We start from the raw sequence: 18,614 nt of genomic DNA, 5'->3' as shown, positions 1-18,614 counted from the left end.
GCGACCATTTCCTGGCTGGTTGCAGAGCGCGAGGGCCAATGATGTACAGAGACCAGTCGTTAAACGGGACAGGGTCACCACCGCGGGACAGGGAGTGACCAGCTATACAATAAAGTCCCCACAAAGCTGTGCACATTGTGGCATCACAGATCCTGACCTCATATTGCGACAATGTGCCGTCTGTAAGCAGACATTGTATTGCTCCAAAGCCTGTCAAGCTAATCACTGGACAAAACACAAAGAACAATGCGATCAGTACTCTAATGTAAATATAAATGCTGCAATGCCTAAAAGGAAACTGAAAGCATACGGGTCTACCTGTACATCTTTTGTAGGGAAGCAGTGTCTGGTACAGTGTTACATCCAAGGCCAGCTTGTTGATGCATTATGGCAGTGGTTCTCAACCACATTCCTGGAGGCCCACCAACACTGCACATTTTGTATGTCTCCTTTGTCTGACACACCTATTTTAGATCTTTGAGTCACTACTAATGAGCTGATAACCCTAATCAGGTGTGTTTAATTAAGGAGACATGCAAACTGTGCAGGGTTGGTGGGCCTCCAGGAATGTGGTTGAGAAACCCTGCATTATGGGATACAGGATCTCAGGTGTGTATAGTGGATGAGCAGTGGAAAAATGAGCACTTACCAAATATCAGACTGAGAAATGTTGCAGAGATAATTGATGCGCCTGAGGGACTCCGTCTTGTGGCAGCAAATGGACAGGACATTCCTTATACGGGATGGATGGAAGTGACTTTTGGTTTGGCATCAAATGAATTGACAACAAAAGAACTTGTCATACCTGTGTTGGTCATGAGGGGCAGACAGCTTTGTCATCCTATTATCGGATACAACGTGATTGAGCAAATGATGAACAACAAGGAATTAACTCAGCCAGTTACCCCTGAATCTCTAAGAACTGTTCTTCCTAGTGTGGAAAGAGGAAAAAGTCCAAGCTTTTATTGAGCGAGTTCATGCTGAAACGCCATGTGAATATTTAGTCAAAACAACAAAGGAAAATGTTCATGTGCCCAAACACACATCTGTACAAGTTGAATGCAGAGTGCAGTCACATCGACCAAAGGAAGAGGAGACATTGCTCATTTTTGAGCCTGATGTTAACCCTCAGTGGGCAGAGGGGTTGGAGTTCTGTGAGACAATTGTGACCCTGCGGCAACATACTTCGCCACACATAATTGTCAGTGTTCAGAACCCTACGGATCATGACTTACTGTTAGCAGGCAAGATGATCATAGGCACACTGCAACCAGTACAGGCCGTTTATCCAACTGCTGCTTTTGAAGGACCTTGTTTAACTTCTGTGAGTGTCAACCAAATAAAAAATGAAACCAGCCATACCTCCGATATTGAATGGGTTCCGCCGGTTGACTTGAGCCATCTCAGTGAGCCTGAAAGACAAATTGTTCAACAAATGTTAAAACAGGAAGCAGCTTCATTCTCCAAATCTGGGACTGACATAGGTTGCATAGAAAAGCTGCAGCTAGCCATTTCACTGAAAGACACTACTCCCGTTGCACGCACCTACCAGTCAGTGTCTAAACCCCTCTATCAAGAAATGAAAAACTACCTGCATGATCTCATTGCACAAGGATGGGTGCAGAAATCAAACTCACCATATGCCTCACCTGTTGTATGCGTTCGAAAAAAAGATGGCAGCTTACGTCTGTGTATCGATTACAGACAGTTAAACCGTAAAACTCATCCTGATAGACAACCCATCCCTCGTGTACAAGACATTATGGACAGTTTGGGAGGGAGCTCCTGGTTTTCACTTCTTGACCAAGGAAAAGCGTATCATCAGGGCTTCATGGCCAAGGAGAGTCGACCATTAACAGCCTTTGTAACACCATGGGGCTTGTATGAGTGGATCCGGATACCTTTCAGCCTGATGAATGCTCCTTCGGCTTTTCAGCGCTGTATGGAGGAGTGCCTGGATGAGCTAAGGGATAGCATCTGCGTTCCCTATCTGGATGACACGTTATTTTTCAGTAACACCTTTGAAAATCATGTAGAGGATGTGAGAAAAGTCTTGCAAAGATTGAGGCAGTATGGAATAAAGTTAAAGCCTAGTAAATGTGAATTATTTAAGCGTGAAGTGCGGTACCTTGGGAGGATTGTGTCTGCAGAAGGGAGTAAGATGGATCCGGCTGATACAGCTGCTGTGACAGACCTGAAAGAGAAGAGACCTGGTACGGTTGGGCAACTGAGAGCAGTCATGGGCCTGTTGAGCTACTATCGACAGTATATAAAAGATTTCTCCAGAATCGCAGGACCCTTGTATGACCTACTGAAACAAACTGAGACAAACAAAGAGGAGTGCAAAGAGACAAAGAACCAGCAGTGGAAAGGAAAGAAAAGGGGAGTGCCTTCTCAGACGCCAATTGTGTGGACGGACAAGCATCAAGAGATACTGGAGGGACTGATAGACTGTCTGGTTGAGCCTCCTGTTCTTGCATTTCCTGACTACTCACAGCCGTTCGTACTTCATACTGACGCATCAAATCAGGGACTTGGAGCTGTTTTGTATCAAAAACAAGACGGAAAGCTTAGGGTCATCGCGTATGGGTCCCGAACATTGACACCTGCGGAAAAGAAGTACCACCTCCACTCAGGAAAACTGGAGTTCCTGGCCTTAAAATGGGCTGTCACCGAAAAGTTTAAGGATCATTTGTACTATGCACCCACATTCACCGTGTTTAGTGATAATAATCCGCTCACCTATGTCTTGACCAGTGCAAAGTTAAATGCAACAGGGTGTAGATGGGTGGCAGAACTTGTGGATTTTGATTTTAACATCAAATACAGGCCCGGCAAGGAAAATGTGGATGCAGACAGCCTATCCAGAATGCCCCTGGACATTGAGACAATAATGAAAGTGTGCACAGAAGAATTACCATCTGACTGTGTTGAAGCGACCATCCAAGCAGTAGAGGCACCGCATTCCAACCTCTCTTGGACTGCCATGATTTCTTTTGATGACACCCCGACATCTGAGCACGTATGTGAACCATTGCCTGTGGATGAGATCAGACAAGCACAGCGAAATGATGCCCACATTGGACCCGTATTACAGTTTAAGTTGGCCAACAAAAAGCCAACGGGACATCTGTTTAAGACCTTGAGTGCACAAAGTAAATGTTTACTGCGCAGTTGGGATAAACTTGTCTTAGGAGACGATGGCATCTTCCGTAGAAAGACGAATACCCGAACACAGCTGATCTTACCTGCGAAGTATAAGCAACATGTGCTGAGAGAATTACATGACAACATGGGTCATCAAGGCCTTGATTGGACAATGTCATTAATCAGAGAAAGGTTTTATTGGCCATGAATGAATTATGATGTTGATCATTATGTGACCAAAAGTTGTGCTTGCTTGAAACAAAAGAAACCGTGTAAAGAGACCAGAGCACCTCTGCAAAGCATTGTCACTACTCACCCGTTCGAGCTTGTTTCCATTGATTTTTTACATTGGGATAAATGTAAAGGAGGGTATGAATACATCTTAATCGTAGTTGACCACTTCACATGATTCGCACAAGCTTACGCAACTACCTCAAAATCAGCTAAAACTGTTGTTGACAAGTTGTTTAATGACTACGCTCTAAAGTTTGGTTTCCCGCAAAGAATTCATCATGACCAAGGAGCAGAGTTTGAAAACCAGCTGGTTGCTCAGTTAAAGAAGAGTTGTGGAGTTGCTGGATCAAGGACCACACCGTATCACCCCCAAGGAAATGGGCAGGTTGAACGTTTCAACTGAACTTTACTCCAGATGTTGAAAATGTTGACCGAAAAACAGAAAACCAACTGGAAAGAGTCCCTAAACAAACTTACCTTTGCATACAACAGCACACAATGTGAAGTTACAGGATTTTCACCATTTTATTTACTGTTCGGAAGGTCCCCAAGGTTACCTGTAGATCTGCTGTTTGGCTTGACCTCTGAAACAGGAACTGCCGACTATAAAGAGCATGTAAAGAGATGGAGGCAAGAAATGCAAGAAGCTTTTGAAATTACCAGACAGACAGCGAAGAAGTCAGCAGAAAGGAATAAGAAGAATTATGATGGGAAGGTGAGGAGTTCCATATTGTGCCCTGGAGATCGTGTCCTAGTGCGAAACTTGACACCAAGAGGTGGGACTGGGAAGCTCCGCAACCACTGGGAAGATCTTGGACACACAGTAGTACGTCAAGTAGGAGAAGGGAGTCCAATTTACAAAGTGAAACAGGAACAAGGAAAGGGAAGATCTCGTGTTCTTCACCGTAATCTCTTACTGTCTTGCGATTACCTACCTTTGGAGGTTGAACTCAGGAAGGAGTCAAAGACGAAGAAGACAGTGAACGAACAAAGGTTAGCCGATGAAAATGAGTCTAGTCCAGAAGAAGGGGAGGATGAAGACTATTACTGTTACTTACCTGCTGTGCAGCATCAGCAACCTGGGGAAGAAAACAGCGAATTAGATAACCCATACTTACCTGTTGTCCAGCCCAGCGAACCTGAAAAGGAAAAAAGAGAAGTTAACCTAGAGATGACGAATGCTGATGAAACAACAGCCCAAACAGAACATGAAGACTCACCTCAACAGGAAGGAGATGCAATAAATGAGGAACAACCTGTAGAACAATCTGATGATGTAGCAGATGCTCCTGCAGCCCCAGATGAAAGTAACAGTGAAGGAGAACAGGGGTACAGATGGCCTAGGAGAGAGAGGAGACCACCGAAAACATTCACCTATGATTACCTGGGTACCCCTGCATGTTATAGTGCACAGCATCCAAACACAATGTCATTTCACCCCACACCATATGAAATGCAGAACCTTATACCATGGACTTACCTAGTGTCACAGTATCAGCCAGTATATCTATATGCATACTGAAAAGATTTGAAATAGAGTTGAAAAAAAGGGGTTCAAAGTTAAAACAAGACAAAAGACTGTAATGTCCAGTATATACCTTTATTGAAGAGTTGTAAATACAGTTAACCTGCAGTGCATACATAAATTACAATTTGAATTTGCATTATACAGCGCCACCTTAAAAAAGAAATATATATATATATTAGGGCTGTCAAAATAACGTGTTAATTTTGATTAATTAATCTGAGAAAAAATAATGCGTTAAAAAAAATAACGCAGATTAATCCATTCCGTATTGACCTTTGAACCTGGAGCCGTTCTAGCCACCATTCGACTGTAAAATGAATACGAGACGAGAACGCACTGGCGCTGCCTGGATCATTGACTGGAACATTTACTTATAAAAAACGGCCTGATGGAAGTGTTGATAAAAATAAAGTCGTCTGCAGCAAGGAATTTGCATATCACCGGAGTCGTCCACTCTAAAGTAGGCTACCACATCAATGCAAAGCATCCAGGAGTTAACATTAATCCGGAGCTACGACCTAGCACGTCGTTAAAGTAGATATTTCATGCTTTCTATAGAAATATTTCTCATGTCTCTGAGGCAAGCAGCCTATACGCTGAGTTTCGATTCATTAGTGTAAGACGCGTTCCAGTTCACGCGCCAGTGATCGCGCCCCCGCGCCTCCATGTCATGATTATATTTTCTGCTATATTTGCTTCTTATTTATTACATCCAGGTAATTGGTTGATGAAACATTGATTAAAATTAAGATACAATTTTTACAAAACGAAATTCACTTTAAAGAAAGGCTTTCTACCAAACATAACTTCATGAAGTGGTCAAAATCATGTCTGACACACTCCATGTCTCCCGATATATTCACTTTTAATAATCAAATAGATGAATTTAAAACATAACATAGGACATTTCAACATAAATATGAAACTACATTTTCTTTAATGGCTAACACGTAGCTTATAGTACAGTACAGAGAAATTTCATGTGTGAATTACCAATTCAAATGTGAACAAAAATAAAAACAATTAAATGTGTTATTAAAATTAAAAGATGAAAATTAAAATGACGGGTAATAATGGATTATGACGGATTTTTTACGAACCTGTCCATCAAAATGACGGACAAAGTTAAAGTCTAACGCAACCTCTGGTGTTACGGCACACATCATCAAATCTTCTTCCTGAAGCACTTTTGAATTTATTTCCTTAGCATATTAGGTCAGATTGTCAATTATAACGAAACAGAGTAATGTCGGGACGACATTTATTTTCGAAGGGGAGAGTGTGGTGGTTACAAAAATAAAAAAATATTTGACATTGAATATGTTTTTTTAATAATGTATTTTACATTATATATATTATTTTTGTCTGACGATCGATCACTGATCATTTGATTACTTTTGCCTTGAAAGCGTTCACCTGAGGGGGGAGGGGGGCGCGCTGCTCAAATAATACACAGACTGATGTGAAGCAGCAGCAGCTCCGTGTGTCGTGTGATTAATATACATTTATTTCTCCCCTCATCAGGTATGAGTTATATAAAACAGTAAGAAAATGTTCTTAACACATGAGAGTCATGACAAATGTATATGATATTGTTTAAAGTGATAAATATCTCATGTTTAATAAGTATAAAAGTTTGTTCCAGATTTCCTTTTGATTAGTTTGAGCTAGTCATGTAGTTCATGCTAACGATGGGGACCATGCGGTCTGACAGATAGCATGACGGTACAGTTGTTAATGTTATATGTGGGTTTTTTTTGGATGAATGATGCAACAGTTTAGCTTGATAAAATGCATTTGTACTAAAAATGTTTCTCAAAGGATAATTGTCAGGGTTGTGTCAGATGTTTAATACAGCAGAATATTATATATTTGTATATGTTATAAATGAATATATTATATTATGTTATGTTATATTATTATAGATTATATTATATTATACTATGTCTTTCATTGTGGCTACAGAAATATATGAGAAAAATGTATATAATTAACTCTGTTTTATAAGTGATGCTGTCACTCACTGGACTATAAAAAAAAAATACTTGAACTGTTTTAAATGTTTATAAAAATAATACACAGACTGATGTGAAGCAGCAGCAGCAGCAGCTCCGTGTGTCGTGTGATTAATATACATTTATTTCTCCCCTCATCAGCCGGTGAGGGTGCTACACATAGGGCTGCTGGTGCTGGTGTTGCAGTGAAATGTTCTATGGCTTTCACTTCTTTTCAATATACGAGTCATTCTACGAAACATTTGATCAGATGCATAAGGCACAAAAAATGTCCCAAAGTCTGTTTCCAAAGCTTAAAGTTATTAATTCAAGTGTTCTTTTTAACATGATATACGATCAAATGTTTTTTGGTTTTTTTTGAAGATTAGCATACTATTTTTAATCATTTTTCATTGGTACATAGCCAATTTCACATGTCCGTGTTAACCAACATGACACTTGCATCTAAAATACCACCAAATAAGTTATATATTTTTTTCAAACATATACTATTTTCAGGATTATATGTGTGTCCCTGTTTAAACAAAATATATTTATTCACAATAAACCTTATTTTTTTGTAAATATTTTATGATTTGTGCATGTCCCTCAGTTTGACTTACCACCCCGTCACACTAACTTGTTTTATCTTTAAATAATACTCTATTCCTTTAAATGACATCACAAAGCCTAAGTGACATCATTTGAGCCTTATAGCCACCAAGAACAAAAGCAGGCAACTATGTGCAATTTTTTTACATTGTTTATTTGTTGCTTTTTCATGTTAGGCAGGGCCCGTCAAGCTTAAACTTACCACCCCGTCACGCAAAATAGATAGGGAAAACTGTTTTTTATTTTTACATTATTAATACAAAGATAATTATATTTCAGATTGAATGCATGTATGCTAGGTGAGAAACTTGACCACATGGGAGATTTGTGGACATTTTGGGATGAAATTTACGTGACGGGGTGGTAAATTTCATCCCAAAATGTCCCCTGATAAAAATCAGATTCTGGGAGGTAAAACTTTTTTTTTTTTGGCAGGGTTCCCTTGGTAAAATGTGCATTCCAAGGGCTAAATATGTTATTTGGGCTCGCTTCAACCCGTGGACATGAAAAACAACCTGCGGCAACAGTGTAAAAGTAGCATAGCCCAATTTCGCAGGAAAAACGCAGACTTGGCAACACTGTTTGGTTCATTAATTCACTCACTCACTCACACACTTTTTACTCAGTTTGAAGGTCTCCCCAGTTTTTAAAGTTTAAAACCAGCAGATCTTATAGAGAAACACTTCGTCCATACCACCCCGTCACATTTACCACCCCGTCACAGGGTCATTTTGTTAAAGGTTTATGGAAAGAAAATGAAACATTACATAAATTAATGTTGAATGATGTTCTTGTTGTGTGGACTGATCAGATAAATGTAACTTTATTTGTATTTTTTAAGTAAATTCATTTTTTCAGTACAAACAATGAGGCCATTGAAAGGTCAAATTCATGTTTCATGATTAAAAATCTAAAAATAAAAATATCGTATTAAATTACAGACTTTCTATTGATGGTTTCCAAAAAAGGGACATTTTTCTATCAGGAAAACATTCGATTTTAAAAATCTATTTCTTGTTTTACTACTCCAATGGCATACATATTGTCCGTGACGAGGTGGTACAAGAATGGCTTCCTTGTCTGAATAAACAGGATAATATTAATAAAGATTTTGTGCCTGAGGTGGGAAAAGATGTTTTTTGGAGGATTAACATCTCTTTCAATTTGTAGGTTTGTTTAAAAAAATGTTTGTTCATAATGAAAATTTTGAAAAATGCAAAGTGGAAATGGCACCCGTTTCGTAGAATGATTTATACGTTCTTTGATCACATCATTACGGCATGGCACAAGCCAATGGGATGGCTTGCTCAACCTTCACATAGTCTGGTTCAGTGTTCACTGTAAAGGCCCTGATATACTCACGGCAAAGTTTTCTTTTGTTCTTCCCCTAAGGGTAAAGAAAATTTCACAATAAGTGAGCAGTGATACACTGTTAGCAAACATCCAGACGTCGTCCACACTAGAGGTCTTCACGGGTCCAAAAATTCATACCCGAACCCGAAGAGACCCGTAAATGTGCTACACGGAACCGACCCGGCCCGACTATTATTTTGAAAGTTGGACCCGAACCCGTGCAGAACCGAGAAATGCCATAAATGTACTACCTGGACCCGTCTAAGCTGGACCCGAACCCGACTGGACCCGTCTGGACCCGATCGGCACATAGGTCTATTCCACAGCAAATTGCTATTAATAAGTCAATAAACAAGTTGCGAAAATAAAACGTGTTGTCTTACCTAATATTAGGCTATAGCTTTTTCCCTTGTACCTGACTGTGATGCACTTGCCAAGAAAGTTCATCCGTTATTCCTCTCTTGCTGATTGAAATGCTTAATACACTCATCCAGCTTTAAAAGTTCACTTGTTGTCACGATGACAAATGCGACTTTGCAGTTTTGCATTATTTCGTTGTATCTCGAGACTCGAGTCAACTCGCATAATAAAATAACTTTGACTGTTTGCCCTTTTGAACTATAATAATGATTGCTTGTTCAGTGACATGGCCGCTGACGTTAGCATTGCTTATTTGCGGTCATTTCTGTGCTTTCTGAGCCGAGTCTGACCAAAACTTTAGATATAACAAGACGGCATAATGTTATTATAAAAACAGGAGAAAGAAAGTGCGCTTGCATGAGACATGCGCGTTAGCTGGAGCAACCTGAAACAAGCTTTAAGCGTCACAGAAAACATTCGTGTGATAGTTCATATTTTGTTAATGATTTGAAATAGGCTATGTTATTTAAATGCGAATGTCCAAGGCTACAAGCAGTTCTTGAGATTTGAAGTTTGTTTGCATTACTGTTGCACACGATAGGAATAGTAAAACTCGATGATCACCGTTCGCTTGCATTAACTCCGCCCGCTCTGCTTCTGATGGCTGGGGTCACTCGTGTTTTTTCACCTTATTTCCCGGCTCATACTTTTCAAGTTACAAAACACGCACAGCGCTGACTGACTCCCATCACGGCCGGGTGATCTCCGAATCAAATCGGCTCGGGTATACACACAATGTTAATCAGACCCGGGAACCGAAGTAATAGATTAGGACCCGACCCGGACCCGGCTGACCATTTAAAATATAGTCCCGAACCCGTACGGGTCCCAGGTCGGGTCCCGGGTCCTCGGGTCTCGGGTCTTCTTTGTAGACCTCTAGTCCACTGCTGAAAGTGACGTTCAGATGAATATGTAAATATGTGACCCGTCACGGAAACCAGGGACACAAGTCGGCAGCACAACTCTCGAGCAAAATGAGAAAGAAGCATTTTTTTTCAAAATTGGTGATTTTCATTTTTTTGCAGAATCTGTTAGTTGAGATCATGAAGAAGCCTTTCCGTGTTTGAGATAGCAGTATTGGTATATTTAAAAGCGTACATTTTGAGGTTGAAATCGGCTTGTTTTTCGGAGATTCTAGCACGCAGTAGGGGCGTGTCATTGTCTGTGTGTATTTCCATACTGGGAAGCGTGGCTACTTACTATGCAGCACTCTGGCCGGCTCTAGCTGATATCAAAATTCAATGAAGAACCGTGGCCGTTACACCGAAAATGTTTTGAAGTACTTCTTCGACAAGCCGGATGCTTATGAACAAGCGCTCACTGATTCTGAAGATGATCTGAGCGACGATGAAAGCGGCATAATAAGACATTACCTCTCTGGAGTCGGGTAACGCGCCGGCGCATTTTGCAGGATTTTTTTCACATTGCAGCAAAGCAGACTTAAAATACTCTGTCATTTTTTATCATAGAGACATAAGTAATATATCAATTTAAACTATAGAATGTCTTCTTTTATTTGTGTACACTCAGAGTAAAAACAAAATGTTGTGCTTTTTGAAAAATAAAGAAAACTAACATGATGCGTGATCTCTCGTCTCCCTCTGAACAAAGTCCAATCTGATAGTTCTCAGAAAATGAACTGTAACTTATTGAATACTAATCACAGAAAAATTAAACTTATGTCTAAAAAAACGTTAAGATGTCAGGTTTTAAATCATGTAAGTCAAATCGAAAACAAACCTTCTGTGTTTATATAATCTGTATGAAAAGAGAGCCATGTCAGAAGTCTGTGATTCAGCTCATTATCCGCTAATGCGGCCACGCCCACGGAGTCAGCGCTATTCAGACGCAAATTCAGTCAATACATGCAGACATCGTTTCAATCGTGTATTTATTTTCTTGAAAAGTGTTTTGAATAGCCATAGTTAGCGATCTCTGGCCTCTGTTAGTTCAGTTAGTTCCTGGATTGCCTATTCTTCTTTAGCATTGGCATTTGTGGACTAAAACTGTACAGAGCGCCCTCCGGCTGCAAGTATGATTTGAAAACACCAGCGCTCATAGTGATAAAAAATATTGAAGAAATATTACTTCTCTGTATAGAAAATTGACAAACATATGAGAATCCTTCAATATTTCTCCAAATGTACATGCTTTTAAGCTAAAAGCCTATATGAAATACCATAGAGGTAACATTGTTCAGACACTTTGCATCACATAAATACATTAGGCTATATTTTAAAGTATATAATACCATTATTTTAAATTGTAATTATATTTTACAGTATTGCTGTTTTTTTCTGTATGTTTGATATACACCATCACAGAGGGTTTTTTCACAGCCTACCTGACTGAAAGGCCTCATTATTATGCAAGTCATTTCAGGTCATTATTATGTGATTCTTTTGTGTTCTCAGGTGAGATAAAACTCACATATTTCAGCATCTAAATCATTTTTGATAAAAGTCAAAAAAGATAAATTACTGACATTTACAATGCACATTATCCTTTATTATTAATAGTATGCGGTCCATGCAGCTTTACAGGGGGTATGGTTTATCTAAATGAGATGTAAATGAGCCCTATTGTCACTCCCAGCAGGTGAGAACAGGCGAGAACTGCAACTTTAGAGGCGTTTTTCTCCCTATAGAGCTTTCTTGAGTGCCTACCTTCAAATGGCCACAACTTCTCCAAATATTATCAGATTTCCATGTGTTACACATCGTTGGAAAGCTTGGAGACTACACTTTCAGAATCTGTGAATAACTCAAAATGCCCCAGAACCGACTTGTGTCCCTACTTTCCGTGACTGGTCACATATGTGCTGAAGTGTGAACATTCAGATGCCGCTGAACCACAGAGAGCAGTTGCCATGTTTAGGTATGAAACAGACTTTTCAGCAGTAGACTATCATTATTTCTGTTACAATAATTCAAATGATAAAATAAGTACTGGGATAAAAGTGTATAGTTTGGATATAAACACTGATGGTAGTGATCAAAATAGAGTAAATCACTTCCAAAAAACTTCTCTTTAAATCAAGACTGAATCCATTACAATATTATGCCACTAGGTGGCGAGAAGCGACTGAAAAAATGTACTTGAAATTAAATAATTCATTCAAGAGATTTGTTTAAAAGTACTGATTCATTCAGTAATATAACATGTGAAGACTTTATTAGTGAGTCATTGAAAAAAAAATCATTTGAATTAAATATTTTTTAATTCACTGCAGCAACTAACATTTTGTCAGAGCATCTAGTAAATTATGGTATTTTGTTGTCTATTCAGAATTGTGGGAGAATTGCATCTCTGTTTAATAAAAAATTGCGATTTTTAATTTTCAGGATCATGCTGCATCTAAACCTCATGTGATGCAACAGGTTGAGGAGGGGGAGGTCAACTCATTGATACTCTTTACATTCTTCTTTAAAAAGCAGAATTCTAATATTAGAATACAACATGTTATTTTAACTCCAATGTCTACATGGCAACATTCTTGAAACAAAAAGTTATATAAAATGATAAACACATTTCAACCTGTTTACGTAAAGCGATGAGTCAATATTATGTACTCTAAATACATTATCAATTTTTTTTTTTTTTAGAATGCACATTAGATTCCCTTTCCCTTAAAACTAGATTCACCTTTAAACGTGTTTAATAACATTAAATTGAGAGATCACCATCCAAAACATTCCTGAGTTTTCTTTAACCTGAGGACAGGGTTTGTTGACCTGCTCAATTCTGCATGCACCACATATACAGATTCTTACACAATGTATCTTTAATTTGGCCAAAATTACAGAGGTAATCATCTCCAAGCAGAGATTCTGTTGAATGAAGAGTTTGTGCCACACAATTCATTTATGTTGTTCATTGACCTTTTTCATGTGCCTAGATTGACGAGAGATTGTGTGAAGAGGTTAGAAAGTTCCCTAATTTGTACAACTCTAGCATGAAAGAATACAAAGAAGTTTATATGTGCTGTAACTCGAGGTGAGAGATTGCTCAAAGCATGCGTCAAACGCCTGTGTACTCGTACTAGTCAAATGAAATATACTTTCCAAGGCATGTCTGTGTGTTCTACTGTGCGCATACATTAGTGTACACGTAAAAAAAAACAAAGTATACCCAGGGCTTTACTGGAATATGGGAACTGTTTAACCACTTATTAAATTGAAGCCTTTGGAGCAGCAGCATGAAAAACAAGTTGTCATAAGCCATCTTTAATATCATTCACATCCTCACTTGCCTCTAGCAAATCAAAACACAACTCAGCTGAATAAAAAGTAAAATCTCGACCAGTTCTAGAAGAGCTCTGGAGTGAAAACTGAAAACACTATGACAAGGAAAAGCATGTATCATGCATTATACATTGATTCTGCTCGAACACAATGTGCTGTATCTGTTTGGACATGATGTACACCGCTGCACCGGTACAACAATAATGGACAAAAGTCTGCTCCACATCACAAGTTCATGATAATCGAGTTTGAGATCTTCAGAGTTTGGCCAGGCTCTTCTCCAGAGCGTCGATGTCAGCGTCTCCATCTTCAGCTTTGCTTCCTCGGGCACTGCACTCGATGAACTCCACGCGACCCGGCAGCTGGGAGAACTCGAAGTCTTTGCCTCTCTTACCCAGATACACCGAGCCACCGACGGGCCCGTCCTGAGCGGAGAGCGCCGCGGATCGAGTCAATCTCAGAGTGTTCCTGTGGAGAACAGACAATCAGGACATGAACAGAAACACATCTGACATCAACTGTTTCACAGTGAAATCTTGAGCCCCATTCACTGCCATTATGAAGAGCCAGAATTTTTTAAATAAGGTGCCCTAGAATCAAAAATTGAATTTACCTCGGCGTAGTTGAATAACAAGAGTTCAGTACATGGAAATGACATACAGTGAGTCTCAAACTCCATTGTTTCCTCCTCCTTATATAAATCTCATTTGTTTAAAAGACCTCTGAAGAACAGGCGAATCTCAACATAACAGCTGAATCATCAGACTAGGTAAGCAAGCAAGAACAACAGCGAAAAATGGCAGATGGAGCGATAATAACTGACATGATCCATGATAACATGATATTTTTAGTGATATTTGTAAACTGTCTTTCTAAATGTTTTGTTAGCATGTTGCTAATGTACTGTTAAATGAGGTTAAAGTTACCATCGTTTCTTACTGTATTCACGGAGACAAGAGAGCCGTCGCTATTTTCATTTTTAAACACTTGCAGTCTGTATAATTCATAAACACAACTTCATTCTTTATAAATCTCTCCAACAGTGTGTAATGTTAGCTTTAGCCCCGTTAGCCACAGCATAGGCTACTATCAAAACTCATTCAGAATCAAATGTAAACATCCAAATAACAGGGATGCAAACACATCAGGGGTGAAAAAGGTGAGAAAGATGCGAGACATCCCATACCCCCCCCCCAAAAAACAAACAAACAAACTATATTTATATTATAGCTATATTTAATATTCATATTGACTTATGAGTTGAGTATGTGCGCTAAAGCTGCGCAGATTACATAAACTTCGCTAGCATACTGAGTGAACATAATTTGTGAAACGTAACCTGCCAAATTTCCTAGCGTATTGATTTGACATCGTTACCCTCCAGTTGGCTTATACCCACATTTTACAGGTCTTCATTTCAAACCCTGTCAGTATGAAATTGCACAGAACATCTTGTGTGTGTAAAAGCCAACTGTTACATTACGTTATGACAATATAGTATAGTAGAATTCAACTAAAGTTATATTCGTTGGCAAAATGGCAATGTTATTAGTGTTATACAAATTGTATTTGTACTCAACTGTGCTATTTTGAGACACGCCATGAAATATGAACTAAAATGTGCTTTTAATATACTATCTCTGCATTTAAAAAATATATTTAGTTATCACTTGTAGTACACTATGGGTTCAAATGTACTATAAGTGGCATCTAAATACACTTTTTAAATACAAATACATTCAGGGAAAAAGGGTTCTAGGGCACCTTTAAATATAAGTCTTATTGTGTTTGCCTGAAAAAAGATCATATACACCTAGGATGGCTTGAGTATGAGTAAATCATGGGATCATGTTCATTTTTGGGTGAACTATGCTTTTAAGCACCCTAACATTTAACACGATTATACTCACAACTCCTTCTCCAACTGCTGCTGAATTAATTTGGCTGATTTTGCCATAGAGACATCTGCAGAAAAAAAAAAAAAAAAAACAGAAAAAGATAAACATGTACTCCAGACATCTGAAATCTACACTATTCATATATTTTTTTGAAAACTGAAATGCATTTTAATGGATCACTATGCAAATATGTATTAAAGAAAATATATTTTTTTTCTTTAATCGTTAGTGATTCTGATCTCTGAACACCACTATCTGAAGATATTAAACAAGCCCGTGTCTTTGTAAAATCAGAGCTAGTGATGTTCTGTGTTTTCTCTTTGGTGTGTTTATTTCATAGGCCGGGATACACTGCATGTTAAAGCATCTTGGCTTGGATTTACTGTCGAATGCTGAATTCACCAATCACCTTGTTTGTTGCAGGCGACCACGAGTGCTGGGGCATTTTTAGCCACAATGCTGTCTGTGAGGATGGAGTAGAGAAACTCGGCCACATCTCTGACGTCCTTCTGGAAGACGCTGCTGTCCACCACAAACACTACGGCTCTGCAACACAACATGGACATGGATTATCCCTTACATGAAGTGCCGGAACAGGGAGGGTGTGAAGACATCCGCAGTCTCTCGTCCACCGTCTTACAAGAGAGACGAACAGAAACATGACCAAACGCTGACTGTTTTCCATATAGATAAAGCTGGACCGTTATCATGTGAATGTTCCCGCATTGCTTCAAAAGTTTCTTTGGGTGTGAACAGGCCTTAAAGGGATAGTTTACCCAAACTATCCTTAAAACATCACGTCAGAATTTACTCTTTTGATCGATTTCGTCTGCCGGAAGCCAGTTATCATAGTTTATAAAGTAATAAATATGGATATTTGTCTTACAAAACGCATCGCTCTGCTTCAGAAGGCCTTTATTAACCCCCTGGAGCCATATGGATTATTTTTATGATGGATGGATGTGCTTTTTTGGGCTTCAAAATCTCAACCCCCATTCACTTCTATTATAAAGCTTGGAAGAGTCAGGATATTTATTAATATAACTCTATTTGTGTTCGTCTGAAAGAAGATAGTCATATACACCTAGGATGGCTTGAGGGTGAGTAAATCAAGGGATAATTTTCATTTTTGGGTGAACTGTCCCTTTAACACCCTCATCTTCATCTTCATCACTCACCGAGCCACGGCCTTGTACTTCTCCACAATCTGAACTCTTAAACTTTCATGACCAGGAACATCAATAAGAGTCCAACTGCTGCCCTGCAATATCAAAAACACTGTTAAACCATTGAACGTTCAGTCTTATTTCAGCTTTAATGACATCAAATGCACAGAGTGATGTATTACATCTTATTAACTTACTCGGTCACTCTTGCTCTTGTATGTGGCGCTGCTCTCCGTGATGGACGTCTGAGTTCTGACAAACTTCCCTAGTAACAACTGGAGAAACACTGATGTTTGTGTTGTGGAAGAGTAAGAAAGTATACAATCCTTTGCTGAAAACGGAGCCGGTGTTACTCACTCGAGAGAACAGGAGAGTTTTCCCGGAGTCACACAGTCCCAGCAGCAGCACGGCATTCCTCGCCTTACTGGAGCCCCAAAAATTCCCAAAGAAAACTGAAATGTCAGAGGAAAGTAATAACATGGAAGCAGCCTGGATTGTGGATGTGAAGTTCTCTGAACCGTGTCATCAGGTACCAGAGGTCAAGCCACCAAAACAACTAGTTATCTGGTTTTTATACCTTCATAGAGATGAATACATCAGGATCAATGCTTACGTCATCCACCGTTACCTGCTTACCGACTGACAGCATCATCAGCTCTGGAAGTCTATATTTGTTTTTATACTATATGTTGGAAATTACTATTGTGATGTTCATTGTTTGTAAAGTGACTGGCACTTAAAGTGATTTCTGAGAAACGCTGAGCAACAAAACAAACTTGGAGCCAATCAGCAGTAAGGGGCGTGTCCACTCATGAGGGGGGAGGTTCCATGTGTTGCATAGCGTGTTTATAGGCTTGTTCGACTTGATGCAGCGCTACACAGACCGATCGGCGGCTGACTTGAAGCAGTGCATGCCAGTAAGAAATTTTGTCTGACTTGAGACAGCGTTGACGGCATGTGTTCGACAGCCGATGTCGAATACACCTGATGGCTGCGCTCCACTCCGCTTTTAGACATGCACTCGCGAACTTCCCTAAGCACTTCCCCTCTGGGAATCCCTGCCGCCATTTTGAAGTGCGTTCCACTTCGTAGACAGACCCTCATCCCCTCGATTTTGACCAAGGGAGCGAGTCTACTCTGATGTACACTTCAAGCAGCTCTATATCCCACAATTCAACTTGATTGTGATGTCACAGCAGATCTCGCTTAAGTGTATGATATATTAAATATTTGAGAATTAAATCACATAATAGTGTATAATGTATTACGTTGAGATTAATTCGCATAATACTTGTAGCTACCTTATGTTCACAGTAAAAGTTTATAATATTGATCTCTTTTTTGATTGTGTAATTTTATTTTTCTCCAACCGCTCATACACCTACAGGATTTTATACATTTTCTCTAACAACTTATATGCATATAGAATGGTGATTTAAACAAATAAGTAAAAATGGGGTTTAAATAATAAATCAGATCCATAGTGAATTCCAAGTGATCTTAGGTCTTAGTGCGTTTCATTTAAACCTTATGTACGAGTTCTGCCAGTAGTGGGCACTCATGCAACGTAAGCAATGACACACATCCCAGTCCACGAGATGGAGGGAAGTTAGTGAGTGAAGGGCATTACAATTTGAGCTGCGTCCGAAAACTGGAAAATGCTGCCTTCGGAGGACACATTCCAAGGTAGGCATCAAGGCATTTCCGAATCCAAAGTTAGCTTCACTTCCTGTGTCATTACCTTCCTCAGATCAATTTTTGAAGGCAGCATAGATGTATCCTTAGCTGCCTTTGATATCCCACAATCCTGTGCTTTCCATTCTGTGACAGTTGAGCTAAAAAAATAAAGATGGTTTCCGGAAGTTGTGTTTGCTGGCCAGTTTGTGAGTAAATGTACGTTTTTGACCAACATTGTCCACTTTTGAGGTCATTTCTAGCGAGAAATTACTACAGTAGTAATTAAATATGTGTTTAGTTCTCACCAAAGCTCGCGCTATTTTGCGGTAGATCATTAAACT

General features: G+C 39.3%; 1 protein-coding gene across 2 annotated transcripts in view; it reads right to left on the bottom strand.

The window, feature by feature from the left end:
* srprb (SRP receptor subunit beta) overlaps nucleotides 1–18,614 on the bottom strand; it is a 69,289-nt gene that overhangs the window by 49,854 nt on the left and 821 nt on the right. Inside the window, exons 2-7 of one of the 2 annotated variants that reach the window (XM_048161200.1) lie at nucleotides 16,954–17,048; nucleotides 16,794–16,871; nucleotides 16,609–16,691; nucleotides 15,840–15,976; nucleotides 15,443–15,497; nucleotides 13,499–14,000 (exon numbers count right to left, since the gene is read on the bottom strand). In XM_048161200.1, the coding sequence (XP_048017157.1) occupies nucleotides 13,790–14,000; nucleotides 15,443–15,497; nucleotides 15,840–15,976; nucleotides 16,609–16,691; nucleotides 16,794–16,871; nucleotides 16,954–17,048 (659 nt within the window). In that variant the 3' untranslated portion in view covers nucleotides 13,499–13,789. Of the gene's footprint in view, nucleotides 1–13,498; nucleotides 14,001–15,442; nucleotides 15,498–15,839; nucleotides 15,977–16,608; nucleotides 16,692–16,793; nucleotides 16,872–16,953; nucleotides 17,049–18,614 lie in introns of those variants that run through there. The other variant, XM_048161201.1, reaches the window with a different exon arrangement.

The sequence above is a fragment of the Megalobrama amblycephala genome, linkage group LG16 (genome assembly GCF_018812025.1).
Source record: "Megalobrama amblycephala isolate DHTTF-2021 linkage group LG16, ASM1881202v1, whole genome shotgun sequence".
Lineage (NCBI taxonomy): Eukaryota > Metazoa > Chordata > Actinopteri > Cypriniformes > Xenocyprididae > Megalobrama > Megalobrama amblycephala.
The sequence above is the reverse complement of the archived record's forward strand: the minus strand, read 5'-3'. Positions and strand labels throughout refer to the sequence as shown.